This window comes from Solanum dulcamara, chromosome 4 (genome assembly GCF_947179165.1).
Source record: "Solanum dulcamara chromosome 4, daSolDulc1.2, whole genome shotgun sequence".
NCBI classification, from domain to species: domain Eukaryota; kingdom Viridiplantae; phylum Streptophyta; class Magnoliopsida; order Solanales; family Solanaceae; genus Solanum; species Solanum dulcamara.
The window spans coordinates 2,716,294-2,739,999 of NC_077240.1; the positions used below are offsets into that span (position 1 = coordinate 2,716,294).

Here is a 23,706-nt window from a genome sequence, read left to right on the forward strand (position 1 = left end):
GCTACTTCTCTCTTGTAATAATCAACTTTTTTCTGTAACAATGATATTATTCTTTTCAATAATTATTATTAATATATCAAATTAAAGATATACCCCACAAGTAAATCAATTACACTTGAGAATTGTTGGAGTGCATTGGATATATTCATCCTTGTACGTAAAGGTAAATATCAAGTCCTTATTCTTGTTGTTTTAACTCGTGGCTGACTTTCTAAGGTTGGAATCAAACCATTTTCAACCCTTTGCATAAATGGGATATTAAAATATTAATTAGCACTAAAGCAAGCAACATATGTTTAAACAAGACGCGTGTCTTTTTTCCCTAAAGAGAGAGAAGTTAGAGATGAGACAAATGTAAAATCAAAATGAAGTGAAAAGGTTGAAAATGGTAATTCACTCCGCAAGAAATGAGACTTTTGTTGAAAGGAGTGTATAAATTGGTTAGTATATAGTCCAATGGAAGTCTTACAAATAGCACATGTCGCGTGTAGTTTAATGCAAGTTGTGGGCTTATGCTAGCACGCAATGCATGGCTGTTGATGTCGCAGTTAATTCAAAATCTCAAGTTTATGAGACTTACAGACTACATCGATCTCAAATTATTATTATTATAATAAAATTAAGTTCATCATCAAATATTTACAAATATGTGGGTAGGGTCTGAATAAACGACATTTGTGCAAATTATGGCCTGTTAATGTGACCTAAGTCTTTCTTTATTAAGCGATGGTGTTATTCTTTATGAAAATTATTATTATATTAATAGATATATCAAATTAAAGATGATATATATTAGCTAGCTAGGATATCCCACAAGTAAAGAAAATACTTGAGAATTGTTGGAGGGCATTGCACATATTCCTTATACGTAAAGGTAAAGAATAAGTTCCTTATTCTAGCTGTTTTCATGGCTCACTTTTTAAGGTTGGAATCTTGCATTATCAACCTTTTGCATAAATGGGCAATTTAACAATATTAGCACCTAAATTCAAGCAACTAATTTCTCTGAAGCATACGTATTGTTATTTGTCCCAAAGTAACAAGTTTGAGATAAATCAAAATGAAGTTTCCTCCTTATTGGGAAGTGATTGAAAATGTTTTGATTTCGTAAGAAATGAGACTTTAGTTGAAACACGAAAGGAGTGTAGAGATTGGTTAGATTAAAGCACATGCATATGGTCATGGAGATAGTGTGTATTATAATGCAAGTTGTAGGCTTATAGAAGCACGTCATGCATGGTTGTCTTTATCCATCCCTTGCTCCATTGTTGTATCATTCACTACACTACATTATCAATAATTCGACTACAAAAAAGTATCTTTTTTTGGGTATTTTTCAACATATATACCATCTACTGTAATCCACGAGCAAGGTTTGGGGATCGGAGTGTACTAGTGTGTACACAATCTTACCCCTATTTTATGAAGGCTGAGAGTTTGCTTCCGAAAGACACTAAAACATATATAGAAAAAAATCAAACGTGTAAAACAAACAACATAACTGAAGAAACCATGCTGAAAACAATTAACAAGAGAACAACTGGTAACAACAAATTATACGATAACTGAAGCAAAGAAAATAACATGCAATACTAAAATTGAAAAATATAATAAGATAGTATAATAGTAATAATAACAATATTGATAAGCGAATTATACAACACTTGGCTACCTACCAATATTCTACATCTTTAGCCATGACGGTTGTTTCTATGTCTGGTTCAATGAAATGAGAGTTTGTACCATCATCTTTTATTTTTGATGTACTCACTTTTAATTTGAGTAGTAATTGAGAAAGGCAGATTTTTTTAAAAAATAAAAAGTAGACTTATGTACTAATTTGATCCAACAATAACTACGTCTACATCGCAAACCGCTTTAGTTTCAACATCACGCTTTTAGTACGTTAAACTTACATTTGCTATGTGTAAATTGTAATGTGTGTGACAAGAGTTTTGATCAAAATATGCATAGATTTCAATTTATTTCCCTCTTCTAGATCATGGAGAATGACAGTTTTAATTACGAGAATCAAAACATCTCTATTTAATTTTGTGTGAATTGATCATCAAATATTGATTCTTCAGTTTTTCTTTAATAGAATAAAATTTAATTATATACTGTGGTTATTAAGATTAATGTAAAGAGTAAAAAAATAAATAAATTTTAATTAAAAATAAAAACTTTTCTATCTCAAATATAAGTAAAATAATTATATCATACAGAACGAATCATGATGCAGTAATATTGTTGAACTTAAGACAATTCAGAGAAATGAAAAGGATCTTATGCATTAATGTAATTTGGTTTGCTTAGAATGTTGCCCAAGTACTATAATTTGTATAAAGTACGTTGGAGTAAGTACTAAGCAATATTAAGGAAGTACTAAAAGTAAACATGTATAAATAGTTGTGTAGTACACACCCTCTCTCCCACCCCTTAGATATGTAGATGTAGATAAATTAACCAAAAAACGGTCGTTACAACTCCATCACAAAACCAAATTAATTAAATTCTAATCTCTTTTAAAATTCCCACACATCAATGGAGACTCTTAAATTTTCAATTAAACCCCATTTCCAAAATCATTTCTGTGTTCCTCAAAATTCAAGAATTGGTGTTTATAACGAAAAAGGTCGCACCTTTTCATTTACTCTTACTTGTAAGTTCAAGACTTCAAAAGGGAAGAAAATTAGCAAAAAAAAGAAAATTTCTTGGCCGGACTATGACGGAGCGCCACCGCTTTTGGAGCGGAAGAAGGCGGAGGAAGCCACCACTAGGAATAATGGCCTTAAGACCAAAAGGGTATTATTGGGAGGACTGTTGAATTTGCCTTTGGCAATTGGTGAGATGTTTTCTGTTGCTGCCTTAATGGCCTTAGGTAATTATTATCATTACATATTTTTAACAACAAAGTTTCAACTTTCAAGTTGGTGCAATTTTTTTCACACATGAACAATCTCTTTATTCATTCGTCACACATGTGGGGATAGGTATCTATTTCTATTTAATTATAATAATATGTCGATGATTTTTTTCTCATGAGTAAATAATTGTGCTCTTCTTTCCTTCATGCAGTTAAGAACGTACGGGTTCAACTGAACCCAACATTTTTAACACATATGCTTGTAAAACATATCTAAATTTTCAACATACTAAATTTTAACCAATGATCAATGAAGTGCAATTGTTCAGTGATAAAAACATAAAGACTTGGGTGGCTATAATTATTAGTAATTCCTAGACAAATAAGCTAATCCGTATGCATGTCTCGTTTATTGCACATATTTTTATACATATAACATATGCATAATATGTATGCACACCTACAAAGTCAATCATAAACTAATTGGGGTTCGTTATATGAATCTTCAATGTCTATACCGTGTTCAATTGTACATGTGTGTTTGTATTCTTATGATCAGAGATTGCATCATATGCTTGGATGTTTTTTCATTCTTCTATTTTTCGATTGGAAAAAGGCTCAAATATGCCATCGAACTTTGAGAAAAGGCTCATTTATGTCATCCGTTAAAAGTTTGACTCATCTATGCCATTTTTTGTAATCGTCCATGGCATTATTTGTAAATTAAAAATATTTTCCATTTTGTAAAACTATTTTGTACACTGGTCAATTATGATTCGGCCACATCATTACTAAATTATTTTTTTAAATGGAAAAGGTTTAAATATGCCATTGAACTTTGAGAAAAGACTCATCTATGCCATCCGTTAAAAGTTTAGCTCATCTATGCCCTTTCAGTTAACAAATAATGGCATGGATGAGACTTTTCTCAAATGAAAATATCATAAATGAGCCAAACTTTTAACGGATGAAATAAATGAGCCTTTTCTCAAAGTTCGATGACATATTTGAGCCTGTCCCCTTTTCGATTTTAGAATAGAGAAAGCTGGAGTAGTCCTTAGTTATTTGGCTTAGAGCTCTCTATGTTTATGATCTTTTTTCCATATGACATCAAAGAAGAGAACAAAATATAGAGCCTGCATTGTTTCAATGATAGTAGGACTTGGGTATATTAGACGATGCCTAGATATGTACTGAACATTATTGTTCTTACTAGAATTCACCTTGATTATCAGATTTCCTGTCTGCTTAAACTAACAGGAAACCTTGATTTTACTCCTTCTTGCTATTTGTCCATACTAGTAGTCGTGGTATAGCTCCTGTAGTTTCTTGTACTTCGATTATCGTTATTTTGTTGTAGTTACTATTCTGTTACTATCTGTTGTTTCTTGTACTTTTGTTACTTTTTTTTTCTGTATTGCTTTGGACTGTTTTTCCTTGAGTTGAGGGTTTACTGGAAACAACCGCTCTACCTCTGACCACACACTTTGTGGGACTGCACTGGATATGTTGTTGTTTATATAGTTGATAACACTCTAGTATTGAATGCCTCGCTTGTTCTTTCTTTTTTAAATTTCCCTATTATGTGTATATTAAGTTTGAGAATTCTTTCTGAGAAGAAAAAGATCAAAACAGAACTGAAACTATATTGAACAATTGAACTACATTCTAGCACAATTTGGAATTACTCCGATCCATTGATTCAATCAATCCAATCTGTACATAGACCCCTCTTTATATAGAAGTGATTTTCTTATACAAAGTCTAACTAACTTCACATGATGCACATGTGCTTGTAACAAACTTCTAATAACCAACTGGCACAACTCTAACAACCAACTAGCACGTGCCTAACAACTTTCTAACTAACAACTTTCTAACCGATCTTTCACAACTGTTGATCTTTTACAGCAAATACATCAACTTAGTAATTCAATACACCCCCTCAAACTGAAGGGTGGAATATATCGAACACACCGAGTTTGGTTAAAAGAAGTTGATGTTGAGTAGAACCTAAACCCTTAGTAAGGATGTCAGCAGGCTGCATGTTAGGACAAAGATACTTAGGATTAATAAAATTGGATTTCACCCTTTCTCAAATGAAGTGACAATCAATGTCGATGTGTTTTGTACGCTCATGAAAGACTGGATTTTCAGCTATTTGAATAGCTGATTTGCTATCTGTATATACCAAGATTGGAGTAGCAACTGGGAAATGCCATTCATCAAGTAATCCTGCCAACCATACCAATTTTGCAACAAGAGTTGCCAAACTTTTATATTCGGCTTCAGCTGAGTTTTTACTGACTGTTTGTTTTTTCTTGGACTTCTAAGAGATTAAAGAATCTCCAAGTTTCACCATGTAGCCAGTGACTAATCTTCGTGTATTGGGACATGAGGCCCAATCTGAGTCACAATATCCAGTGAGCTCTATATAGGACCAGTTCCCCTTTTCAGCATTATTCCAAGTCCTGAAGATTTCTTGATATACTTAACAACTCTTAGTGTAGCAGCCCAGTGTGACTCCTTAGGATGCTGCATAAATTGACTCAAAACTTGCACACTAAAACATATGTCAGGTCTTGTGTTTGTCAAATATAGTAATTTCCCAATTAACCTTTGATATGCTGTAACATCCTCCAATTCTGGATCAGTAGAATTAGAATTTCCAACATGTTGATCAAATTATATACTTGTTAACTTGTGATTAAACTTTAAAGGAGTGCTTGCAATCTTTGCTCCACTGAGGCCAGCTTCTGATATAAGTTGTAGAGCATAATTTCGTTGGTTTAATAATAGTCCTTTCTTTGACTTCAGGGCTTCTATGCCTAAGAAATATCTGAGATGCCCCAAATCTTTCATTTTGAAATGCTGATGCAGTGTGGCTTTGGCCTCTTGAATCATATGAGAGCTAGTTCCAGTGATCAAGAGATCATCTAAATACACTAAAATCACAACTAAGTTAGTGCCCTCCTTTATGATGAATAACGAATGATCATGAGCACTATGTGAGTAGCCTGCTGACAATAATGCTTCAGTGAACTTGATGTTCTATTGCCTGGATGGCTGTTTGAGACCATAAAGTGACTTCTTTAATTTGCACACCTTAGTATCCTCTTGTTCCTGAACCCAAGAGGAAGAGTCATGTAAATGTCTTCAACTAAATCTCCTTGTAAAAAAGCATTATTTACATCCATTTGAGAGAGTTCCCAACCATGTGATGTTGCCAGGCTAAGTATGGTTCTTATGGTAACCATTTTTGCAACTGGAGAGAAAGTATCATGATAATCAAGGCCCTGTCTTTGAGTATAACCCTTAGCAACTAATCTAGCTTTGTATCTGTCCACCTTACCATTTGCCTTATATTTAATTTTGTATACCCATTTTGAACCAATAGGCTTGGCACCTGGGGGTAAGTCTACAATGTCCCGAGTTTCATTTTCTTCCAAATCTTGAATTTCTTGCTGCATGGCATCAATCCATAGCTTGTCATGAGATGCCTCATGAAAAGATTGAGGCTCTAAGGCTGCTGAAAAAACATGCAGATAAGCTTGATAACCTGTGGACACATTGTCATAACAAACATGATTAGTGATGGAATGAGGACTGGACTTCTTGGGCACAACATAGTCCTTGATCCACACAGGAGGTCTACAGGTTCTACTAGTCTTCCTTGGTTAGCACCGAATGTGGACTCTTCAATAGGTACAGAGGTAACAGGTGTAGAAGAAGCATCAGAATAAATATGAGGTGTTGTGTTAATCTCTATAGGATGCACAGTTGCAGGCTGGGAAAGGTCCTCTATAGACAAATCTGGAACTTGAATATGAGGATTTTCTGCATGTTCTACAAATCCTAGTTTGTTTTTAACTAGAAGTGCCAGACGCATGGGTCTGCTCCACAGTCCATAATTTTCTGGTCCTGTGAGCTTCATAGGAATCAAAGCAACACCAGGAATATCAGACACTTGTAAGTGAAGTGGATGATTGTGATTTGTTTGCGGATCTTCTACTGTTTTATTTCTGTGTGTCTCCACCATTGTTGAAGCTTCAGTAATCAACGAGTGACAGCTTCAATCCTTCAATTTTTCCCTGTGATCAGAGCTCTGATACCATATTAAGTTTGTGAATTCTTTCTGAGAAGAAGAAGATCAAAACAGAACTGAAACTATATTGAACAATTGAACTACATTCTAGCACAATTTGGAATTACTCCATTGATTCAATCAATCCAATCTGTACATAGACCCCTCTTTATATAGAAGTGATTTTCTTATGCAAAGTCTAACCAACTTCAAATGATGCACACGTGCTTGTAACAAACTTCTAATAACCAACTGGCACAACTCTAACAACCACCTAGCACGTGCCTAACAACTTTCTAACCGATCTTTTACAGCAAACACATCAACTTAGTAATTCAATAGTGTGCCTCTCTATTTGAAGATTCTGCAATAACTGGATTTCTTTCTATTTTCCAATTTTTTCTTGCCTGCAGGAAGTTCTATCATTGACCAAAGCGAGGTTCCAGAATTTGTCTTTCAGAATTTTCCTGAAGATCATCCTCTCTTCTGCTTTTTCTCTTGGAAATGGATCACCCTCAGCCTTGATCACATGTTCTCATCGCCTATTTTCCTGGGGACATTGGCTCTATTAGGTGCATCATTGATGGCTTCCACATACACAACACAAACTCCACTTGTGAAGGTAGCAAGAAGGTCTGCTTTTGATTTCCAGTTTGAGTGAATTTTTTCCTCAAGTCTCTAAAGGAGATTAAAATTAACACTTGCTGATTAAATCTGCAGGAGGTCTTTCTCGAATTCAGCTGAGGCTATTCATAAGAAAGATGATGTAGACACTCTGCCTAGAGCATCGGTTGAAGACACGGGTGTCACACTGATGGGAGCTGGATATGAGGTATATACATCACAATGTCTTCTAACTGATTAGTCTATGGTTTATTTTAGTCCTTAATGTAATATCTAAAATGACAGGGGATACTGCCCTGTAATTGAATGGATGAATCAAGATATATTAAGCTTTACTCATACGACAGATGCTAGATTACATGTATGAATAGACAATTATCAACAAGGTTGCTCAAGCACTACCCTTTCTTTTTCGAAAAAATTCTCGAAAGTTACTAAAATGTAAACAATATGCCAAACTTTATCGAGGTAAAGATATAGAGTGGTTTGAAATTGGATCATTTGTGTTTTCCCATTACTCAACAACAACATACCCAGTGTAATCTCACAAGTGGGAGTTTGGGGAGGGTAGGATGTACGTATTACCTTACCCCTACCTTTGTGGAGTAGAGAGGTTGCTACCAGTAGACCCTAGGCTCAAAGGAAGAAGAATCAAAGTAGAATTGAAAGGAAAATAATGACAGCAGAATAGCAAGATGAACAAGTAAACGAATCAATGAGGAATAAGATGGATGAAGAAAATAGAGATTTTGGTTTGCTGTAATACAGAACAGAAGTGTTATAATTTAAAATCAGATCGCTTTAATCATGGATCCGTGCATGACTAGTTAGACACAACATCTTTCAGTTTCTTAATTTAGTTAACAATGACTTCATATTAACATTTCAGCAACCTTTGCATCTTTAGGTATTCTTAAAAGGGCCAGCTCTACATGCACTTAAGGGGTTGGCTGATCGAATTGTTTCAATTGGAGTACATTTGGCGCTGCTGCTTGTAATGTCAGGAGGAACTCTCGATGCAGCAAGTAGTTTAGGAGAGGATGTGACTGTTCCACAGGGTTTAAATTCTGTTGTGGAGGATGTTCTTACACCGTCAGGGATTCTATCGTCATCTTCTGATGCATCTCATACTGAGTATCATGTCAATCGATTCTACGTGGACTATGATGAAAGTGGAGAGGTATGCACATTCAATTTACGTGAACTAACTAACTACAGTTTCCCTTTCCACAAACTCCTGAATAACTCATTTCGTCGTTTCTATTTTTCTGTTGTCTATACTATGTATTGCAGGTTTCGCAGTTCCATACTGATATTTCTCTGTTTGACCTTAATGGAAAGGAAGTACTGAGGAAAACCATACGTACTGGAGTTAGAGGACCAAACTCCAAACTCCCAATTGAGATTGACGGATCAAAAACTGTCATTGCAGACGCGATTGGTAGTCGTGACTTGGACCTAAAGGTACAAGAAAAATTAATCCTCATTAGAAGTAGCAACATATATAGTTTTTTTAATTATTTTTTTTATGTTATGTGTGCATTGTTTGTTGAGTGTGTAGTATGTTTGGCTACAGATTGATTCAGAAGCACCAATTGTCTATGCTGGTTTTGGTTCTCTAATGCTTTCAACTTGCATTAGTTATTTGTCACATGCACAGGTAAAAATCTGTCCCATTTAGTCAACAACTTTGACCTAGTAAATTCAACAATTTCTGAATAGTTTTGGCTTGTATAAGTATTTTCGACAGCTCTCTACCTTACAAGAAGGAATAACTGAGGTGGTTCGTGGTAAGACTAACCGAGCGAAGAGCGAGTCCTTAGACACAGTGGATCGCTCGCTCGATCAAACCCCTGAGGTATTTGAATCATCTTGTACAGAGGAATCTGATAGTTTCATTGGCATCAGAATCCAAGTTGGAATTTGGAACAAAAAACATCAAAAAAGAGTTTGATATGCAAGTAGCTCTGAAGTTAGTACAAAAATGAGAATGCAGAAGTCAAAAAAATTGATCACAAAATCTTGATTTGATAAAGACCTGGGTTTCAAATTTAATTCATTGTCAGGGTAGGACAAGTTATAGATCAAATTATTGACTTTGTAATGTAATTAGTTGTCTATTTCTCTCGTTTTGGCGGCTGATTAGGTAGAGGTATTACAATTTACAGGTGTATAAATTAGTATGTATTTTATGGGGGAAAAAAGGTTCTTAGGATAGATTTTGACCTTTATACATCACTAAAATTGTTCTGTTTCTGTTTATAGCCAGAAGGAGTTGTATATCTACATGTAAATAGTAGTTGTTCTTACAAAACAGTATAACAAAAAATACATTTTAGGTAACCTGTCTTATTTTTCGATTTATTAATTCCACTCTTTGCGGATCGATTTTGTGGGTATGCTGCTACATTTTCAGATATAGCTTAATGTCACCGGTAGGGGCGGACTGAGAGTGTCAATAATAGGTTCAACTGAACTCAATAATTTTGGTTCAAATTTTATATCTTGTCTTGAAAATTCATTGAATATATACAAATAATTAATTTAGATGAACTTAGAAGATTCAAATCTTGACTTCATCTCTGATTATCAAGTTCATCTAAATCCGATATTTTCAATGCGCAACATCATTTCCTCTCGATATTTGCAAGCCATAACTTTAGAAATATAATACACCATTTATTGATCGTTTTATGCGTAGAAACATAATTTCCTCGTATAGTGTTCTTTCTTTTTGTGATTTGCAAGTGACAATTTTAATTAATGAGGGTTGTGTTGGTGGGGGTTTTGATTGTTAGTCAATAGAGTTTGGTGTGACTTGTTTTTAATAAGATGTAAAGAAATTGAACACGAATTTGTTTCGTGGAGCCAACTTTGACAACCAGGTTTGCTAAACGCCAAACCTTAGCATTTCCTATCTACCTATATTATGGCTGAGCTTTGACCATTTAATGATCGTTTATTTCTTTTTCTTTTATACACATACATTTAGTAAGGGAAGAAATGTGAGCTCCAAACACCACCAAGGATGTGAGGGATACGATTCCACCTTTCTTAATCAGATGTATTAGATTTAATCCTTGAGAATGGAAAAATCTTTAATAAAGAGCATTTTTCTGTTTAATATGTCTTATATAATGTGAATTTGAATTAATTAGACCAACAAATTTGAGTGTCATATAATTATATAAAAAAGAAAAAATTGACTAAATGACATATTAAAAACTATATACTACTAGTTCTAATGGGACTCTTTAAATTTCAATACCTAGCAATAGAAATCTAACAATACATAACAATTATTAAAGCTACATTTTTTAATTAAAAAAATAACCTGAAAATAATAAATAATAATGTAATTAATAGAGAAGATATTTATTCCATAATTAAAGGTATTATAACTAACATAATATTGGAATTTCTTAATTATCTCTCAATTTGTTTGCTTTGTGGTTTTTATCTCCCTAATTAGAATTTCTATTTCCTTCTTTTCTCTTTTTGCTCTGCACCATTTTTGTTGTCGTTAATTTCAACATGAAATATTATTTGTGCTCAATATTAATTCAACACATAGATTGATGTGATTCAGCAGGTTTGCTTTAATGTTTTTAAATTTTTTTGTGTCTTTTTTTTCTTTTTTTGGTAAAGTATTTTTTTCATACTATAGGTTCGTTTGCCTGATTTTATAATTTTTGGTGATTTGTTTTTTGCTAATTTTTTCTTTTGTAATGGATATTGATTTTTTTCGCAATGTTAAATATTAATTATACACATAACAATGGCTTAATTAATATTCTGTCGGTTCAACTTGATATAACCACCACTATTTAGGCTTGATTAATGTAATCAATTTAAGTTAAAGGGTTAGGTATAGTTTTTTGTCTCACAAAATGTATATAAATTGATTTTGTGCAGTAACTCGTACAGGAAAATTTCTGTATAGGAAGAAATTATAAATTTTGATCTATATTGTTCAAATGTAGAATAATATTGTGTTGTATTAATTTAGGTATAATTCGTGGTGTCAAATTTAAATGAATATGCTATATGATTTTGATTTATTTTGTGGTTTCGCAAGTTAATGAATCAAATGCATGGTATTGGTATGAATTGTGATTTCAAACAAATGTTCATAAACTGTTCAAAATTAATATTTTCTCATAATTACTTGTGTATAATTGATTCATAAACTGATTTTTTATTGTTCAAATTTTTTAAACTGGTCTATTATATAAGTTTGGTATGCTACATGGTTTTTAAAAATAAAAATTTTCAACTATATTATATTGATATATATTCTGGTTTCAAGAAATATATAAATTTGATTTTGTTGTATGATTATGCTTTAATTTATGGTTTTAAAAAAATATTTATAAACTGTTTAAGATTAATTCTGAACCACAAAAAATATCATTATGAATTTTACTCCAAACCACTTTATAAATATCATTTCAAAAATACAATTCATACCAATTACGGTAGGTCCATTTAATTTTGAAATCATATTTCATACCAATGTCATATAATTAAGTACAAACCACATAGTTTAAATCATTATTTATACCACAATTCATACAGTTCATATTGTTTATTGTTGATATGAAATAAGATTTTTTGAATATACCCATTTGAAATCGCGATTTATACAAATATATCAAATTAGTATATAATTTTTTTTTTGTAATCATGATTCATACAAAAATATCATACACTAGATCACATTATGAACCATTTTTATACACAAAAATATTTGTAAAATGTATTAGTATAAACTGATTTACAAGGTCATTTCAAAATAAGCCACAATTCATATCAATATCATACAATTGTGCAGTATGATGAATTAAAAATTAAAAATTAAAATTAATATATATATATATATATATATATATATATATATATAAGCTTTTTAATTCATTGATAGAGAGTAACAAATTGAATATCAAATTTATTTGAAGAGACTGTGTAAGAACAAGAAATATTTGGAGAGAGAATGATGTAACTTTGTTTTTATTTTTAAAAATTGAATATAAAGAAAGAAAGAGGAATAAAATGTGCTCATAATTGGTTCCTTAATTTTAGCCTACTTAATCGATATCTTTAATAACGATCCTTAGATATCACACTAATACGGTAAGGAATATAAAGTGAAGAGAGAAAAATATAATACTTAAAAATGAAATGTTAAAGATAGTAACTCATTAAATTTGAAAATAAAAATGAATTAAATAAATTAACTCAGATCTGTTATAACTCATAATTAAGTTATTTTATTAGTAATTCCTAATTAATAATTTCATGTGATGTAATATAGAATCTTAAATACATATATAGAGTAATTTTCACTATAAAAAAAGCCCCAAAGACAAATAAAAAAGGATGAATAAAAAATTAACAATCAACGTAAAATTAGTTAGCTCGTGATGATACAGCCAAATTTAGCTAATACCCATTTTAATAATAAATAATGATGGAGACTCAATTGGACGAATGGTTCCATCTTTTTTGGTACATTGAACAAATTTTTCACGAGGGTACAGAATTTGAACTCTGTAACATGGTATTGAAATTATTTCTTGATTTCATATATTAGACAAATATTATTTGACATTTATTTTTAGTATAGTGGACAAGTAAAGATGGACGGAAGGAGTAGATTATTTTTTTTGTTATGTACGATCAAACCTCGTTATAGTGGTAGGGTTTGTCTAGAAATTTTATGACTATTGTAGTGATCGGGTGTTATTATATATGTATACTGACATTTGAGATTTAGATTTCATTTAATTATTATAAGTAGAAGTACACAAAAAGTTAATTTAATAATTTTGTTTAGTTTAATAATTTTGTGTACGAAGAAGGAATGCATTTTTAACCAATTTAATCTAAAAATTGAAAGAGTATGAATGTAAAAAAGACAAATATCATTCATGACCATAATTGATAGGCATCATTTAAATACAATACTAGCTTTTAAATATTCATACTTAAAATTTACTATGTGAATGACACTAATAATGATTACTATAAATATTTTACGTAATATTTTATTGTAATACATAATATATTTCTTACAAATATCATTGCACAATATTTGAATATACTTGTTATGGTGGAATAATTCTACAGAGAATGTATTATTATAATGTTTAATGAATGTCAATGATGTTATGAGTAGAATATTATTAGTGAGAAGTAAATATAATATGAAAAATCCTGGAGAAAATCAATTCATTATAATGAAATATTGTTATAACGAAGTTTGACTATACCTAATAAAATAGTCTATTTATGTTGATGAGAAATATCATATATCTTAATTAGTTAAAAAATTAAGGTACATGTAAATTGGCCAATTCTTCATTGTTATTTCCATTTTAACCATCATTTTACCTGATTTTCTGCCTATTGTTTTTATGATATTTTTTTTGATACTAATAGTATAGTTGAAAATGAATATCAATTTAAATTTATAAAATGACAGTTATATTGGAAGTGTTATAAAATACACTAACTTAACAAAATAAGGAGGAGAGAGTAAAAGAAAAGAAAGAGCGAATTGAGAGATGTATTCGTCCTTTTTTTTTCTGTGTATCATCCTTTTACATTGCAAAGCATGCCATTTATAGACTAAAAAAATGATGGACACAAGTGGACAACTTGCCCACTTACAAGGAAAAGTAATCAAAGTCGAATGTGCCTCGTTAAAAACCTTGGATGTCCACGTGAAATGTGCCTCGTTAAAAACCTTACTAGAGAAAATTCAGTGGAAAAAAGCCTAATGAAAGAAAAAAAGTACAAACATCTGGTAATACGCCTTAAGTGCTGCCTCATTAAAAACCTTGCCAGAAAAATCCAGTGGGACAAAACTTAAACTAAGAAAAAAAGAGTGCAACGCGTATTATACCCCCCTAATGAAGACATCATCTAATATCTCGAAGATGAAGCATTCCAATTTTGTATCTCAATTTCGCAAAGGTTAAAGTTGGCAATGCCTTAGTGAACATGTCTGTTAAATTATCACTTGAACGAACTTGTTGAACATCTATTTCACCTTTCTGTTGAAGATCGTGAGTAAAAAAGAATTTTGGTGAAATGTGTTTTGTTTTGTCTCTTTTGATGTATCCTCCCTTTAATTGAGCTATACATATAGCATTATCTTCGTACAATATTGTTGGAACGTCTTTTATCAAAGAAAGGTCATATGTTTCTTGAATGTGTTGAGTTATTAATCTTAACCAAACGCATTCTCGACTTGCTTCATGAATGACTATTATTTCTGCATGATTTGAAGAAGTGGCAACCATAGTTTGCTTTGTTGAACGTCATGATATAGTTGTACCACCACATGTAAATAAGTAGCCCATCTGCGATCGACATTTATGGAGATCAGACAAATATCCTGCATCTGCATAACCAATCAATTCTGACATGGATTTATTTGTGTAAAATAATCTCATATTTGTGTTCCCTCGAAGGTATCTTAATATATGCTTAATTCCATTTTAGTGTTTTCGCGTTGGGGAAGTACTAAATCTCGCTAACAAATTTACTGAGAAAGCTATATCTAATCTAGAATTGTTGGTAAGATACATTAATGCACCAATTGCACTAAGATATGGTATTTCAGCACCAATAAGCTTTTCATCATTTTCATGAGGTCGAAATGGATCTTTATTAATATCAAGAGATCTCACAATCATTGGGGCACTCAGTGGGTGTGCTTTATTCAAGATCCCCATTTTATTGCATTATTTCAATAGCGACATTATAAGCAAAATTGTTGTCGACAATTACATTATTTCAATCCCATATTTTTCCTCATGAGACATAATTTATTAAAATTTCTTCATTATTTATAGGCGTCTTAACCTCTTCCAAGGTTTTATCAATTGTTATGTCTCCTCGCTCTTCTTGAGCAGGTTCTTTCATATCATACCATCTTGATTGTTTATTCCTTTTCTTTTTTGAGGATTTTTATCTTTGGAACTGATCGGTCTACCACGTTTTAAATGTGGTTTAAATTTATTTGCATTCATTAATTGTCCTACTGGACATCAACTCGAATTGGAGCATTAGCAGCTGGAATATGAGATTTAGTAACTCTTGATAGGTCACTGAATGCATCTGGCAGTTGATTTGTAATATTTTGCAAATGAATTATCTTTTGAACTTTCAGTTCACATTTATTTGTACGAGGATCTAAATGAGATAGTGATAATGCATTCCAATCTATTTCCTTTTTCAGCTGCTTATTTTCTCCCCCTAATACTGGGTATATTGATTCATCAAAATGACAATCAACAAATCTTGTGGTAAATAAATCTTCAGTCATATATTCTAAATATTTTATGATAGAAGGAGATTCATATCCAACATATATCCCTAATCTTCTTTGGAGTCCCATTTTTGTGCATTGTGGTGGAGCAATTGAAACATATACTGCACATCCAAATATTCTAAGATGGGAAATGTTCGATTCCTGACCAAAAGTCAATTATAAGGGGGAGACTTTATGATAACTTGCGAGTCTGATCCGAACAAGACTTACTACATGCAAAATAGCATGACTCTATAATGAAATGGAAAGTTTTGTTCTAATAAGCATTGATCTAGCAATTAATTGAAAATGTTTAATCAATGATTCAGCTAGACCATTTTAAGTATAAACATGAGCAATCGGATGCTCAACTGTTATCCCAGTGGACAAACAATAATCATTAAATGTTTAAGATATGAACTCACCAACATTATCAAGACGAATTGTCTTTATTGCATAATCTGGAAATTGTGCTTTTAACTTGATTATTTGAGCAAGTAATCTTGCAAATGCCATATTACGAGTTGATAATAAGCACACATGTGGTCATCTTATAGATGCATCTATTAAAACCATATAATATTTAAATGATCCACATGATGGGTGAATGGGCCCACATATATCACCATGTGTACGTTCCAAAAATATTGGAGATTCATTTCCCACTTTGTTTACTGATGGTCTAGTAATCAATTTACCTTGAGAATATGCAGCATAAGAGAATTCTTTAAATTGAAGAATCTTTTAGTTCTTCAAAGAGTGTCCATGTGAACTCTCAATTATTTTGTGTATCATATTACAACCGGATGATCCAATCGTTCATGCCAAATAATAAAATTATTTGAGTTAGCAAATCAGGTTTACTATGGCATGTATTTCAACCATGCTAATACTTGTGAAGTATAAGTCAGGTGAAAGAGCGGATAACTTTTCAAGTATAAACTTTTTGCTCGAACTCATTGTAAATGTAAAGATATTCATTCTTTTCATCATTTGTAGTCTCAATATGATAACTATTTTGACGAATGTCTTTGAAACTTAATAAGTTTTTTTGAGACTTACTACAATATAATGCTTCATTAATTGTTAAATTTGTTCCTTCGACAAGTACAACTTTAGCTTTTCCGGATCTTTCAATTAATCTTGTGCTACCAAATATTGTATTAACATTAGCTTCTTTCATAATCAAATAAGAGAAATATTTCTTATCTCTTAAAATAGTGTGTGTTGTGGCACTATCAATAAGACATATATCATCATAATTATTTTTGGATCCAACTAATGACTGAGGAATTTCCATATTCTGATATAAAAATTAATTTATCTGAAGAAAATTAAAACTTCGTGCTGACAACGTATTATAAAATATACTAACTTAACAAAATAAGGAGGAGAGAGTAAGAGAAAAGAAAGAGAGAATTGAGAGATGTATTCGTCCTTTTTTCTTTCTTTGTATCATCATTTTACATTACAAAACATGCAATTTATAAACAAAAAAATGATAGCACAAGTGGGCAACTTACCAACTTACAAGAAAAAATAATCAAAATGGACAACCACCCCAGTTATTCTTTAACAAGAAAGAAACTTTTTGAACTAAAAGACATTTAAAATGGGACCCAAGGGAATAGGAAAAAAATACCAACCGACATTCCTCTAATAACTTCCTTATTGACTTTTCTACCATTCTATTTCTGTGAAAGAGAAACTGACAAGACATTTGATAAAATTATTTTACTCAAATATAGGTAGTAGTAATTAGTCACATAATTAATATATATGAGTACCACGTATGAAAAAAATAATGATAATTTCAAAATTTAGGGGTTGGTAAGACGAACATATGTATAGTTATTTTTTGCTGTCTAATAACGAGGTGGATATCATATCATTATCAAATATTATATGATAAGAGAGAGTCAAAGATTTTACTTCCAAGTACAACTTGCATCACACCAACTATTTATCCTTTTACATCATTCAAATTAAATATATATTTTTGAATATTAATAGTAATTTTAAGGATAAGAAAAATTGAGAATTTGAAATATTCATTTGTACTTACTGAATATTGTTTAATTTCGTACTCAAGACAAATTAACACATGTAAAATAAGAAAGAGGGATAGTAAATATACTCCATTCCAAGTTTTAAATAAGGTATCTTTGACTATGGGGTGTAATTTGAATAAATATTCCACTTTCAACTTTGTTTGTGCTATTGTCACTTTTACTTTTAAAATTTGGTAATCTATTCCTTTATACCTTCTTTTTTTTTTTAACCATAATTTATATTTAGATATTCCGTATGGTTTTCTTTAGTTTTGCATTTTTCTTTATAAATTCAAGAAAGGGAAAATCTCCATGTCAAAACTCAAAATTCACTCAATTTGCCAAAAATATTTAATGATATGAACAAGAATATTAATTAGTTGTGCCCTTTTAATTATTATATCGTGCAATTGGCGTGCAATTAGTACGTTATATGAAGATTACTGTTTAATTTATATTGTCATTTATTTCATTAAAAAATCCATAATCTAATCCACAGGTAGTAAACGTCCCTTTTTTACCTCATAATTCATATAGAATAAAACCTCGATAAAGTAATAATCTCGCCAAATGAATATTTTTTTTCGATCTCGATTTAAGCCAGTTATATTAAAGTAATATTCTCGCTAAATGCATTAGATAGATCAACCGAACGAGTACTACAATATGAACAGGAATATTTATTAGTTAACCCTTTTAATAATTAGTACATACCACCGGTAGTAGGATAGCTGTGGTTTAGTGGTCAATGAAATAATTTGAGAACCATAAAATATCAAATTTATAGCCCAACAAAGACCCCCACCCCACCCCACCCCCAAAAAACCATTCATTTTATGACTTATGTGACACCTTTTTTCTTTTTAGTTTGTTTCAAAAAAAGTCACCTTACTATGATTTAAAACAATTTATCATATCTTCTTTTACTCTTAATGGAATAATTTACAAGTACACAAATATGTAAAAATTATTTTAGACCACAAATTTCAGAAGTCTTTTTAAAAAAAAACTAGTGTCAAATCAAACGATGCCATATAAAAAAGAATAGAAGGAGAATAGGTAATTTCTTCTTAGAGATTATAATTAGACACCATGGTTATCCAAAAAAATCCACTTGTATGGTGCAAAATTCTATATCCGATTTTGTTTGAGTGCAATTATTTATACATACATACAATAATGTATATATGTGTATATGTTATATGTCTATGTTAATATATATAGTTCTACTATTTTTCTACTTGATATAATTGATATATATAAAAAAATTAAAAAAGAAGAAAGATAGAGAAATGATAACAGAAATGCGAACAAAGTGGTTGAGTTGTATTGAAAGTCAACTATGCCTTGCACCAAAAATTTTCAATATTTATTTTTCCGTCATGAATGATCTAATAATTAATTCGATTTTTGCTCATTTTTCAACCAATCAGTTCCTAATTTCATGGATAATTAACAACTTATCATTAATAATAATAATAATAATAATAATAATATTAATATGGTCCGCTACTATTTTTGCAACATGTACTGATTGAGAATTTGTCGACAAGTTTCCTCCTCCATTCGTTATAACTAGTGTCACCAAAAAAAAAAAAAAACTTTGATTTTTTGTTTATGGTCAAAGTAATTAAACTAGTAACTCAATTTTTTAGAACTCTTAAGTGACCCCTTTCGAGGAAGAGTATGCATAACTGAACATTTCAATTTCTCTATCTGTCACGCCTCTAAACATATATCGTGAATAACAATCGATTTTTCACACAACAAAGTGAAAACAAAAAGATCAGTTTTTCATTCTTTTTAGTCTATTATTAGTGACTTTCTATTCGTAAGCACGTAGGCTGTACCTATCAAATTGTATATAATATAGTTGAATTTAACTAACAAGCAAGCAGGTAATTGGGAAAAATAAACAAAAAAAACAGAGGAAGGAAACAGGGATTTTGTTACAATGGCAGTAGAACCATTGAGGAATTTTGAAATGGAAAGGAGATTTGAAGGTGATGATTGTGATGATGCTAAGAAGATGAGCAAAAAGAGCTTGAATGAATCCAAGAAGTTGTGGGAAATAGCTGCTCCTGCCATTATCACCGCGGTTTCTCAGTTCTCTATTGGCTTTGTCAGCATTGCATTCGTCGGGCATCTTGGTTCTTTGGAGCTAGCAGCCATCTCTGTTGTTCAGAATGTTGTTGAAGGTTTTGTTTTTGGAATTATGGTACGTAACCGCAATGTGTTCGTTAAATTGTGCTACCATAAGCTTAAGGTGTCAGAGAGAACATACTTTTAATTTGGATTGAATGTTTCCTTTGTTCTTTGTTGTGTTTTTAAAATGTGTTGTATTAGTTAGGGATGGGAAGTGCCCTTGAGACACTTTGTGGACAAGCTGTTGGAGCAGGACAATTTGATATGCTTGGCGTAAATCTGCAAAGATCATGTGTGATTACTCTAGTGACGGCGTTGTTATTGACACCCTTTTATGTATTTACATCACCAATATTGAAGCTCCTACATCAGGACAAGGATATTTCAGAACTTGCGGGGAAGTACGCGATCTGGGTGATTCCTCAACTCTATGCTTACGCGTTGAACTTTCCTGTTCAGAAGTTCCTGCAAGCTCAAAGCAAAATATGGGTTATGACTGTAATCAATATTGTCATATTGGTATTTCATATTGTATTGAATTGGGTGCTCGTGACAAAGCTCGGGCATGGCCTTCTTGGTGCTGCTATGGCAGGGAATGTCTCGTGGTGGCTCGTGGTTTTAGCTCAGATTTTCTATGTTATTTCTGGTTTTTTCCCTAAATCATGGACCGGACTTTCCATGTTAGCTTTCAAATCTCTCTGGAGTTTTGTTAAATTATCACTTGCATCAGCTGTCATGTTATGGTAAGTTCTATTGATTTCTGTTGGTGTATATTACACCAACAATTTCTAGTCATCAGCTGTTGGTGATTTCTGAGTTGTTTCACACTTCAACTATCAGTTGTTCTGATGTAATAAAACATACCTTAACTATCAGCTGATAGTTCAGATAGGAAAAGTAAACAATTGATAGTTGAGGTGTGAAACTCGCGAAATTAATGATAGTTTAGATGTGTTTTTAACCATTCTCTTTATTCTTGTATGATTGTTATGATGATTCAAGGATAAATTTGACTTGTGAAACATTGGCAGCCTGGAGCTTTGGTATTTTACTGTAGTGATCCTTATGGTTGGCTGGTTAAAGAATCCAGAAATTGCAGTAGATGCTATATCAACCAGGTTGGTAGAGCGCTTAATCAAATCCTCTAGTAAATTTTTGACTTTTAATAGAATTTGATTAGTTTTTTCTAGGCTTGCCTTTCTGTTATTCTTACTCTTTTCTCATGTTTGTCACAGCTTAGCATTGCAACTTTGGGTACTAATGATCACTCTAGGTTTCAATGCTGCAATCAGGTTTTAAAAAAAATTCCATTTCTGTGCTATATATTTTACTTCAAGTATTCCTCTTTAACATTTCGAATTCCATGGTTTTAAATTGTTCTTGTCATGATGCAGTGTTCGTGTTTCAAATGAACTGGGAGCTGGTCGTCCAAAAGCTGCAAAGTTCTCCATATTGATTGCTGTTATTACATCAACTCTAGTTGGAGTTGTATTTACAGTTGCTGTAATTGTTACCCAGAACTATTACCCGCGATTGTTTTCTGATAAACCGGAAGTCATACATGAGACATCCAAATTGGCCTACTTCTTGGCTGTTACTATCTTCCTAATGAGCATCCAACCTATACTTCATGGTAATCAAAAGTCTTCCCAAATATTGAAAAAAAAAAAGACGCTAAAAAATTGCCTAAGTGCTAATTTATTTGAACGATTTCTTGTGCAAGGGCAGGGGTAGCAGTAGGAGCTGGATGGCAATATTCAGTTGCGATTATAAACGTGGTTTGCTACTATATAGTTGGCCTTCCATTAGGTGCCTGTCTTGGTTACATTGCCAATATTGGTGTTAAGGGAATTTGGACAGGAATGCTCGTTGGTACCCTGCTTCAAACAATAGTTTTGACGTTCAAAATGTGGAAAGCTAATTGGCGAAGAGAGGTATATTTAGTGCATTTTCAAGTTTACAAATCTCAAATTTGATCTATTAGGCCTTTTATTCCAGGAATGTGAATGTATATTTTATCTGGTGCAGGCAATTCATGCTGAAAAGCGCATCCGAACATATGGCGATCAGCCTTCTCAGGATGAAATTGAGAACATTGGTTCGCGTAGTACCTCGCCTCTGCAATAAACACAGGCCATTATAAGTAGATCATACAAGAATCGGATAGGTATATAGTTTAGTAAAACTGGTTCCTAGTGAAAATTTTGCATTAGATTTGTTCAGGACTGCAACAAAAATTTGGACCTGATTGCAAGTCTTACATTTTTCCTACTTATAATATTTGGTGTTTACCAAACGCAATGAGTGGTGCAATGGCTGGAATTTCTAACCATGAAAATGTAAAGAATTGCACTCTTTTATATTCTAAATAAATTGTGTTACTGCTAATCTTCCATCTTGGACCAAACTCTTGAACAATATTCCGTTAGGATTTGCCCTGAATTTTCTAGGTCGATTAAAAGTTCTTTTCTTGGAAAAGATGTCATTCCATCTTTGATTAGTTTGTATGGTTTTATATTACTTTTTATTTATAGATCAATTGATCAAATCTAAATGCTTCTCCATTTCCCATTTTATTTTAGTTCATGCCTATTTTTCTTTAACGCTCTGTTTGGATGGTGATTTTTTATGGTTTCATAAGGTACGGTACTGTATGATATGGTATGGTATTGTACAGTACAATATTATATTTGGATAGACTGTATGGTTTGCTATTGTTTAATGATAATTATGTTTTTCGTTTGCCTGTATGATGTTATATCGTAACTGATAACTTTACGAAAAATGCCCTTAATAAAGGGTAAATTAGAATTATTTAAAATTAAGTAAGGGTATAATTGGAAAAAAAATAAGCAAACAATGGGATACCGCCAAATTGGTGGTTTCAAAAAGTGAGGGTTTTCATGATTATAAAATCATGAAACCAAATCATACCATACCATGTAATTAAAGAAACAATCAAAACAAACATAGTTTCCTTACTAACTATACCATATCATACCACGAAAAATCACTATCGTAAGGGAAAAGATTGGAGAGGAAGAGAAAGAAAATGAAAACAGGCTAGATTAAAGAAAATATGCTTAAAAAAATAAAATTGAGGGAAATGGAAATCATTTATTACTGCCTTTATATAGTGTTTCTTGATGTTCTTTTGAATTCCTTTTAATATATGTATTTATTAAATTAACCTATATTTAATTATTTAATGAACTATTCAAATTCTACTGATCTTTGTATTAAGACCATCTCCAATCCACTTCTATTTTACTCTTTATTTTCTATATTTGGAGAGTAAAATAGAGAATGCCAGAATGGACTCTCCAACCACCCTCTATTTTACTCTCTACACTCCATTTATAGAGAGGTGAATAGTAGTTTTTCAAATTTAGAGAACTACTATTAATCCTCTCTATTTCACTTTTTGATTATTATATTACTATTTATATTATATAATACTTATAATTAACACATTATAAATCATATAAGACCATTAATTAAATGTCTAATATTCCAAGTTATTTTTTAATGTAATATAACATTTTAAAACATATATTATTTAATATATACTACTTTCATTCCGAATTAATAATATTTTCAATTGATTTACTTTTTA

The 23,706-nt window shown here is 31.6% G+C and overlaps 2 protein-coding genes across 4 annotated transcripts; both read left to right on the forward strand.

The window, feature by feature from the left end:
* The first annotated feature begins 2,437 nt into the window (after positions 1 to 2,437).
* On the forward strand, positions 2,438 to 9,938 carry LOC129885473 (cytochrome c biogenesis protein CCS1, chloroplastic-like). Of its 2 annotated transcripts, none has more exons than XM_055959756.1 (7): positions 2,438 to 2,881; positions 7,364 to 7,583; positions 7,671 to 7,782; positions 8,482 to 8,754; positions 8,868 to 9,038; positions 9,151 to 9,234; positions 9,325 to 9,938. In XM_055959756.1, the coding sequence occupies exons 1-7, from the start codon at positions 2,545 to 2,547 to the stop codon at positions 9,526 to 9,528; spliced, it is 1,401 nt and encodes a 466-aa protein (XP_055815731.1). In that variant the 5' UTR covers positions 2,438 to 2,544; the 3' UTR covers positions 9,529 to 9,938. The 2 variants fall into 2 exon arrangements, with proteins under 2 accessions (XP_055815731.1, XP_055815732.1); XM_055959757.1 differs by having other exon boundaries at positions 2,438 to 2,845.
* A 9,685-nt stretch (positions 9,939 to 19,623) lies between these two features.
* Positions 19,624 to 22,610, forward strand: LOC129885475 (protein DETOXIFICATION 32-like). Of its 2 annotated transcripts, none has more exons than XM_055959758.1 (7): positions 19,624 to 20,163; positions 20,292 to 20,833; positions 21,122 to 21,208; positions 21,326 to 21,382; positions 21,485 to 21,723; positions 21,819 to 22,024; positions 22,119 to 22,610. In XM_055959758.1, the coding sequence occupies exons 1-7, from the start codon at positions 19,900 to 19,902 to the stop codon at positions 22,215 to 22,217; spliced, it is 1,494 nt and encodes a 497-aa protein (XP_055815733.1). In that variant the 5' UTR covers positions 19,624 to 19,899; the 3' UTR covers positions 22,218 to 22,610. The 2 variants fall into 2 exon arrangements, with proteins under 2 accessions (XP_055815733.1, XP_055815734.1); XM_055959759.1 differs by having other exon boundaries at positions 20,079 to 20,163; positions 20,296 to 20,833.
* The last annotated feature ends 1,096 nt before the right edge of the window (positions 22,611 to 23,706 follow it).